The sequence below is a fragment of the Eimeria maxima genome, genomic scaffold (assembly GCF_000499605.1).
Source record: "Eimeria maxima Weybridge genomic scaffold, Emw_scaff409, whole genome shotgun sequence".
In the NCBI taxonomy this organism is placed as follows: domain Eukaryota; phylum Apicomplexa; class Conoidasida; order Eucoccidiorida; family Eimeriidae; genus Eimeria; species Eimeria maxima.
This window is the reverse complement of record NW_013563840.1, coordinates 15001-23542: the sequence shown is the minus strand read 5'-3', so window position 1 is coordinate 23542 and position 8542 is coordinate 15001. Positions and strand designations below refer to the sequence as shown.

Genomic DNA, 8542 nt, shown 5'->3' with positions numbered 1-8542 from the left:
CCATTCGTGCAGTAGCAGCGGCAGCAGCAGCAGCAGCAGCAGCAGCAGCAGCAGCAGCAGCAGCAGCAGCAGCAGCAGCAGCAAAGCCGTCATACGGGCGCCGCTTCTTAATGGATTATCCGCCATCATCGAATCTTCTTAACAAAGATAGTAGAAAACAGACAGCAGCAGCAGCTGCAGCAGCAGCAGCAGTAACAGCAGCAACAGAGGCAGCAGCAGCAGCAGCAGCAGCAGTAGCAGAGGCAGCAGCAACAGCGGAAGCAGTTGCTGGGCATCTCTAGACTGTACAGGGCCCGATGACGGGTGTAGATATAGATGCAGCAGGAGCAGCTCCTGCTGCTGCTGCTGAGGGCAGCGGGAAGGAAAAGGGCAGCAGCAGCTGCTGCAGTGAGAAGAGTAGCAGCAGCAGCAGCAGCAACAGCAGTAACGACAGCATCAACAGCAACAAGGAATGCCACAGCAGCAGCAACGCGGAGAGCAGCAGCAACAGCAGGACCGATAACAGCAGCAGCAGCAGCAACGACGGCGGGAATGACAACAGCAAGGACAGCAGCAGCTGCTGCAGCAAGGACAGCAGCAGCTGCTGCAGCAAGGACAGCAGCAGCTGCTGCACCAAGGACATCAGCAGCTGCAGCAAGGACAGCAGCAGCTGCATCAACGACAGCAGCAACTGCAGCGGTACGGACAGCTACAGCAGCAGCGTAAGCAAGAGGAGGAAGAGCAGCAGCAGCACCAATGCATGCAGCAGCACAAGCATGCAAGGCTTCGATACCCAAACAGAAGCTGCAGCAGCAGCAGCAGATGCTGCTGTTGTGGATATTCCTGCTGCAGCAGATGCCGCTGCTGCGTATACCCCTGCTGCAGCAGGTGCTGTTGCTGCAGATACTCTTACTGCAGCAGATGCTGCTGCTGCGGATATTCCTGCTGCAGCAGATGCTGCTGCTGCAGATATTAGTGCAGCAGCAGATTCTGTTGCTGCAGATATTCCTGCAGCAGCAGATGCTGTTGCTGCGGACACTCTTGCTGCAGCAAACATTGCTGCAGCAGCAGAGGCTGCAGCAGCAGTTGCTGTTGCAGCAGCAGTTGCTGTTGCTGCAGCAGACGCTGCTGCAGCAGACGCTGCTGCAGCGGATGCTGCTGCAGCAGATGCTGTTGCTGCAGCATATAGGCCACGCGAATGGGATTCCCTTGGTGCGCTCTCCAACAACAGCAGCAGCACCGATAGCAGCAGCAGCAGCAGCAGCAGCAGCAGTAGCAGCAGCAGCAGTAATGAAGGAGGTAACGACAGCAGCATTGATGCAGACAGGGGAGACACAAGTGCTGCTGTTAGGGAGGCTCCCTCCACTGTAGGAGAAGCAGCAACAGCAGCAGCAACAGCAGCAGCAGCAGCAACAGCAGCAGTGATTGCAACAGCTGCTGCTGCTGCTGCTGCTGCTGCTGCGGGTGACCCTTGCGCTAGCAGCAACAACAGCAGTGGGGACAGGAGCAGCAGTAGCAGCGGCAGCAACAACAACAACAACAGCAGCAGCAGCAGCGGCGGGGACACTAGCAGCAGCAGCAGCAGCAACATCAGCAGCAGCAGCAGCAGCATTAGCAGCAGCAGCATGAGGCCTCGCACAACAGCCTATAGCTTTATACCTGGTAAGGGCAACAGGACTCGCAGCAGCAGCAGTCCTATCAACAGCAACAACAGCAGCAGCAGCAGCAGTAGCAGCAGTAGCAGCAGCAGCCCCACCAGCAGCAGAAGCGTTCCAGCGGATGCAAGCAGCAGCAGCAGCAAGAATGCCAGAAGCAGCAGCAACACCGGCAGCAGCAGCAATAACAGCAGCAGCAGCAGCAGCAGCAGCAGCAGCAGCAGGAACGATCAACCTGGTGTCCAGGTAATAAATTGTGGGAATTGTGGTCATCCGGTCGTCTTCGACCCAAGCAGCAGCAGCAGCAGCAGCAGCAGCAACAGCAGCAGCAGCAGCAGCAGCAGCAACAAGAGGAAGGAGCCCTCTTCTTCGTCAGACTTTGAATGTTGTATTTGTATGGATGATATTCATGACCCTGTTGTTACTAGATGCGGACACCTTGTATGTCTTGCTGCTGCTGCTGCTGCTGTTGCTGCTGCTGCTGTTGCTGCTGCTGCTGTTGTTGTTGTTGCTGTTGTTGTTGTTGCTGCTGCTTCTGCTGTTTCCCCTTCTCTTCCCTCCTCCCTACCTTATATCCATCAACTACTCAATCTACTGCTGCATAATTTGTTGCTGTTGTTGCTGTTGCTGCTGCTGCTGCTGCTGCTGCTGCTGTTGTGTACAGTTTTGTTGGGGCTGCCTGCATGTATGGCTGCAGCAGCAATCTGTTTGCCCAATATGCAAAGCAAATGTATCTGCAGAGACTGTTACTCCTATCTATGCTAGATATACTAACCCTAAGATGCATGCGCACCAGAGGCACCTGTAAGTCTCCTGCTGCTGCTGCTGCTGCTGCTGCTGCTGCTGCTGTTGATGAGGGTGGTGCTGCTGTTGATAGTGTTACTCCTATTTATGCTAGATATACTAACCCTAAGATGCATGCGCACCAGAGGCACCTGTAAGTCTCCTGCTCCTGCTGCTGCTGCTGCTGCTGCTGAGGGTGCTGCTGCTGCTGCTGTTGATGAGGGTGGTGCTGCTGTTGATGGTGTTACTCCTATCTATGCTAGATATACTAACCCTAAGATGCATGCACACCAGAGATACCTGTAAGTCTCCTGCTGCTGCTGCTGCTACAGCAGCAGTTGCTGCTGCTGCTGGTGTTGTCGTTGCTACTGCTGGTGTATCTGTTGTTGGTGCTGCTGCTGTTGTTGCTGCTGCTGCTGCATGCAGTTCATCAGAAGACACACCAAGTCGGCCACGAGCACAGCGGCCTGCCTCTGCCCCTGGAGGCGGCACTCGATCAGTAAGCAGCAGCAGCAGCAGCAGCAGCAGCAGGAGCAGCAGCAGCAGCAGCAGCACAGTATCTGTAGTATCGCTTAGCAATAGCAATAGCAATAGAGTCAGCAGCAGCAGCAGCAGCAGCAGCAGCAGCAGGACCTATTTGCTGTATTGTGCTATATATATGTTTGTGTCTCTCTGTCTCTCTTTTTCTCTTGCATGCATTATTTTATTTATTTAATTTATTTAATTAATTAATTAATTAATTAATTAATTAATTTATTTATTTATTTATTTATTTATTTATTTATTTATAGGGAATATCTTTTTCTTTTGGTGTTTTTCCCTTTAATATTTCCTTTGGTGTACAACACAATAGACCAACAGCAAGAAGAAATACTGCAGCAGCAGCAGCAGCAGCAGCAGCAGCAGGAACACCTAATCAACTACAACGTAAGATTTAATCTCCTGCTGCTGCTAATGCTGCTTTTTACGGTTGTTGTTGTTGCTGCTGCTGCTGCTGCTGCTGCTGCTGCTGCTGCTGCTGTTTTGCTGTCTCCGTTGTTGTTTTGTTGCTGTTACTGCTACTATTGTTGCTGTTGCTGCTGCTGCTGCTGCTGGTGCTGCTGCTGCTGTCCTTGCTGCTGCTGCTGCTGCTGTTTATTTTCTTTTTTTTTTTTCTTTCTTTTTTTGTGTATACAGCGGAGGACATGCAGCGTTTATATTCATTAATGTTTTTAATAATTGGATTTATTTTAATGAATTATGTTGTCTATTCTATTTAGCTGCTGCTGCTGCTGCTGCTGCTGCTGCTGCAGCAGCAGCAGCAGCAGCAGCAACAGCAACAGCAACAGCAGCAGCAGCAGCAACAGCAGCAGCAGCAGCTGTATAAGCAGTATAATATAGTACTACTGGATACAGCGGAGGTATGCACACACTACCCCCCGTCAGCAGCTGCTGCAATAGCAGCAGCTGCTGCAGCATATAGCAGCAGCTGTTGCAGCAACAGCAGCAGTAGATGCTGAAATAGCAGCAGCAGCAGCAGATGCTGAAGTAGCAGCAGCAGCAGCAATTGCTGCTGCTACTTCGCTGCTGCAGCAAACAGCAGCAGATGAAGTTATATAAGAATTGTCAGTAGGAGGAGTGCAGCAGCAGCAGCAGCAGCAGCAAAGAGAGACAGTTGTCTCCTTCTTTGTTGGCTCTTTTTATTATACCCTTATTCCTTTTATATATTAACAGCGTATGCATGCATGCATGCAGCAGCAGCCGCAGCAGCAGCAGTAGCAGCAGCAGTAGCAGTACCTGTACGCGCTGCAGCAGTAGCAGCAGCAGCAGTAGCAGCAGCAGCAATTATAGAGAGAGACAGAAAGGAGACAGTTAAATAGCTGCATATACACCGCAGATAGGGAGCAGCTCCAGCAGCAAATAAAAAGGAGACAAAAGGGTTTATAATTAATACCTCTATATAAACCCTTCTAGGGTTTAGGGTTTAGGGTTTAGGGTTTAGGGTCTAGCTAGCTGTAGCACCGCCACCTAGCTGACTTTGTTGCAGCTAGCTGCTGCAGTAGTTGGAGCTAGCTGCTGCAGTAGTTGGAGCTAGCTGCTGCAGCCAGGTGCTGCCGCTCGCTGCTGCTGCTGCAGCTAGCTGCTGCAGCTAGCTGCTGCAGCTAGCTGCTGCTGTTGTAGCCACATAACAGCCCTCCCTCAATTGACTACAGCTAGCTACAGCAGCAGCAGCAACAGCACCAGCAGCAGCAGCAGCAGCAGCAGTTACCTGTTGCAGCAGCACCTATATGCTGCAGCGAGAAAGAAATACTAAGGAAATAAAAGAAGAAGATGCATGCAATGGTAATAAAGCCCCAATGTTGCCAATAAATAAATAAATAGTGCATGCATGCATGCATGCATGCATGCATGCAGGGATTGTTATTCTTCTTTCCTTTCTTTTATTGCATGCATGCATTATTTATTTATTTATTTTTATATACACCTGCCTATACACCTCAATAATATTTATTAATTTATTTATTTATTTGTTTATTATTGAGGTGTATAGGTAGCTACTATTAACTAGTATATGCTGAGGTGTATATACACCTGAATATATACATAAGAATATTATTTATTTTATTTATTATATTTATTATTTATTTATTATTTATTATTATTTTTTTAATTTATTTGTATATACTGCTGCTGCTGCTGCTGTTGCTGCTGTTGCTGCTGCTGTTGCTGCTGCTGCTGCTGCTGCTTCTTCGGGTGTACTTGCAGCTCATCCTCCTCCGTCGATTGTCTCCCTGCTGCGCATGCATTAGAGGATTCTTTTCTTCTTTTTATTTATTTATGTATAATTAATTAATTAATTTATTTATTTATTTATATAAATAAATAAATATAAATAGTTCTTTTTATTTATACTGCTGCAGCACCAGTGTGGGGCCCCAGGAGCTGCCTATACACCGCAAGTTCACGTTGTACTCCTTGCTGGTCACAGCAGCAGCACCAGCAGCAACAGCAACAGCAGCAGCAACAGCAGCAACAGCAGAAATAACAACAGCAGCAACAATAATAACATTGTGTATTGAATAATATCCATTATCTCTTTGTGCACATCACCGTCTGCAGCTGCTGCTGCTCCTGCTGCTGCTGCTGCTCCTGCTGCTGGTCCTGCTGCTGCTGCTTCCTCTTATGCAGCACAATGGAGGGGCCTTCTCCTTCTTCTTGTGCTTCTCTCTTCCAAGATTATGACGATATGCAGCAGGATGAGCAGCAGCAGCAGCAGCAGCAGCAGCACTATCAGCAGCAGCAGCAGCAGCAGCAGCAACAGCTGCAGCAGCAGCAGCAGCAACAGCAGTATCAGCAGTATCAGCAGGTTCCCTTCGGGGTCCCTGAATATGCAGCAGCACCAACAGCAGCAGCAGCAGCAGCAGCAGCTAAGGATCCCCTATTAGCCCAAGGGTTCTCTGGTGTATATGCAGCAGAGGAGGCATTATCATCATCATTTGCTGCTGCTGCTCCTCTTGTTGCTGCCACCTCACAACAGCAGCAGCACCAACAGCAGCATCAACAGCAGCAACAGCAGCAGCAGCAGCAGCAACAGCAGCAGCAGCAGCAGCAGCAGGAGAAGGAAGAAGACGATGATGACGAGGAAGAGGACGAAGAGTATGATGATGATGTACCAGTGTTACCAGGTAGCAGCAAAGAGGATCGTGCTGCAGCAGCATCAACAGCAGCAGCAGCAGCAGCAGCAGCAGCAGCATGGCCATCCCCTGGCCCCTTAACCTTTAAGGTATTAAGACAAGATAATAGGAGGAGGGCATGCATCCTCTCTCTTCCTCATGGGTGTGTTACAACCCCACTATTTATGCCTGTGGGTACTAATGGGGCTTTGAAGGGTTTGCATGCGCTGCTGCTGCTGCTGCTAGAAAAGGAGCGCATGCAAGGTATGTGGGGAAATAATAATACTAATACTTCTGCTGCTTCTGCTGAGGACCAGCAGCAGCAGCAGCAGCAGCAGCAGCAGGAGGAGGAAGAGGAGGAACAAAGAAGAGAGGAAGAATCATTAATAGCTGCATATCCTGCAGCAACAACAACAGCAAAAACAGTAGCAGGAGCAGCAGCAGCAGCAGCAGCAAATAATATACCTTATCCTCCTTCTTTTTTTAGTAGATTAATATTATCTAATACATTTCATCTATATAGACAAATAGGTATAAAACGCATGCATGCAAAAAAATTGGGGCTGCATGCATTTATGCTATGGGGGGGTAGCCTACTAACAGACAGCGGCGGGTACCAGATTGTCTCCTTATTTAATATAAATAATGTTTATGAGCAAGGTGTCTCCTTTACTCTTAATAAACAACCTAAATTAAGAAGAATTACTAATAAAAAAAAAAAAAAAATTATGCAGCAACAGCAGCAGCAGCAGCAGCAGCAGCAGCACCAGCAGCAGCAAGAGGCTGATAGCGAAGTTATACTTCTTACCCCAGAAGAATCCATCACTATGCAGGTAAATAACTGTCTCCTTTTGTCTCCTTTTATTGTCTCCTTTTTTGTCTCCTTTTTTTGTCTCCTTTTTTTGTCTCCTTTTATTGTCTCCTTTTATTGTCTCCTTTTATTGTCTCCTTTTGTCCCCTTTTTTTGTCTCCTTTTTTTGTCTCCTTTTTTTGTCTCCTTTTATCTGTCTCCTTTTATTGTTGTCTCCTTTTGTCTCCTTTTGTCTCCTTTTGTCTCCTTTTGTCTCCTTTTGTCTCCTTTTTTTGTCTCCTTTTTCCTTATTTACTCTCCCCTTTTATCTCTTATCTTGTCTCCTTTTGTCTCCTTCTCTTTCTGCTGCTGTCTCCTCTCCTTCTGCTCTCCCTTTCCTTCCCTTCTCCCTTTCCCCCCTACACCATCAAAAAAAAAAATAATACAGCAGCAGCAGCAGCAGCAACAGCAACAGCAACAGCAGCAGCAGCAGCAACAGCAACAGCAACAGCAGCAGCAGCAGCAGGTTACCATCAACAGATAATGAGTATCCTTGTGTAAAATATAAGAGAAGATCAGCAACTCTTCTTGGTGTATTCTTTAATACCTCAGCAGACACCGCAGCAGCAGGTAATGCCTAATAAAAAAAAAAAAAGAAAAAAAGAATAAATTATTTATTTATTTGTTTATTTATTCTATTTATTTATTTTATCTATTATAATTAATTAATTAATTAATTAATTAATTAATTAATTATATATAAGTTTACCTTTAAGAGGTCAGAAACAGCACTTTTTATTTTGTCTGCTGCTGCTGCTGCTGCTGCATTCACTGCAGCAGGAGATAGGGGTTGTTCGCTGTCTTCTGCTGCAGTTGCTGCTGCTGCAGCTGCTGTTGGTGCTGTTGCTGCAGTAGCAATGTTTATCTGCTTCTTTTGCTTGCTGCTGCTGCTGCGTTGCTGCTGCTCCCCAGACGTTTTGTTGCTGTGGCGGCCTCGTCGCAGTTTGCTGCCTCTCCCGCTGCTGCTGGCAGTGCTGCTGCTGCTGCTGCTGCTGCCGTTGCAGCCTGGCGGCAGCTTGAGGCCATGTGCTGCAGCAGATGCATCTACAGTACTTCCTGATATGCTGCTGCAGTCTGTACTTCCCGCTGCTGCTGCTGCTGCTGCTGCTGCCTCTGTTGCTGCTTCTGCTGCTGCTGCTGCTGCCCCTTGCTGCTCTCGTATCTTCTTCTTAACTTTCTTGTGTCTTTTATCTTTATTTAATAATAAAGGAGACACAGACACCCCACTGTTGCTGCTGTCTGCCATAGAAACCTGCTGCTGCTGCTGCTGTTGCTGCTGCTGCTGCTGTTGTTGGTCCTGCTGCTCCTCTTGCTGCCGTTTCTGGGGTTGCTGTTGCTCCTGTTGTAGCTCTTGCAGTTGTTGCTGCTGCTGTTGCTGCTGTTGCTGCTGTTGCTGCTGTTGCGCTGCGTGGCCTCTGCCTGACGCTCGTCTCCTTATCTGCAAGCAGCAAACAAACAAAAAGTAGATACTGCAGCAGCAGCAGCAGCAGCAGCAAACGAAGCTGCCGCAGCAGCAGCAACCTTCTGCAACCTGCTGCTGCTGCTGCTGCTGCTGCTGCTGCTGCTGCAGTGAGTCTTACTTGTTTAGAATTCGGAGGGTCTGTCTTATTTGATTTGTCCAT

General features: G+C 48.3%; 3 protein-coding genes across 3 annotated transcripts; 2 read left to right on the top strand and 1 right to left on the bottom strand.

The window, feature by feature from the left end:
* Positions 1-296: 296 nt before the first annotated feature.
* Positions 297-2442, top strand: EMWEY_00031990 (zinc finger (C3HC4 RING finger) protein, putative; the record flags this gene model as incomplete). The annotated part of the gene is made up of 2 exons (XM_013478383.1): positions 297-2075; positions 2299-2442. The coding sequence occupies 2 exons, from the start codon at positions 297-299 to the stop codon at positions 2440-2442; spliced, it is 1923 nt and encodes a 640-aa protein (XP_013333837.1).
* Positions 2443-5589: 3147 nt separating this feature from the next.
* EMWEY_00031980 (hypothetical protein) lies at positions 5590-6575 on the top strand (the record flags this gene model as incomplete). The annotated part of the gene is made up of 2 exons (XM_013478382.1): positions 5590-6180; positions 6561-6575. 2 exons carry the CDS (start codon positions 5590-5592, stop codon positions 6573-6575), a joined length of 606 nt encoding a protein of 201 aa, XP_013333836.1.
* Positions 6576-7172: 597 nt separating this feature from the next.
* EMWEY_00031970 (GTP cyclohydrolase I, putative) lies at positions 7173-8542 on the bottom strand (the record flags this gene model as incomplete). Its single annotated transcript, XM_013478381.1, has 4 exons — positions 7173-7279; positions 7392-7497; positions 7630-8358; positions 8501-8542. 4 exons carry the CDS (start codon positions 8540-8542, stop codon positions 7173-7175), a joined length of 984 nt encoding a protein of 327 aa, XP_013333835.1.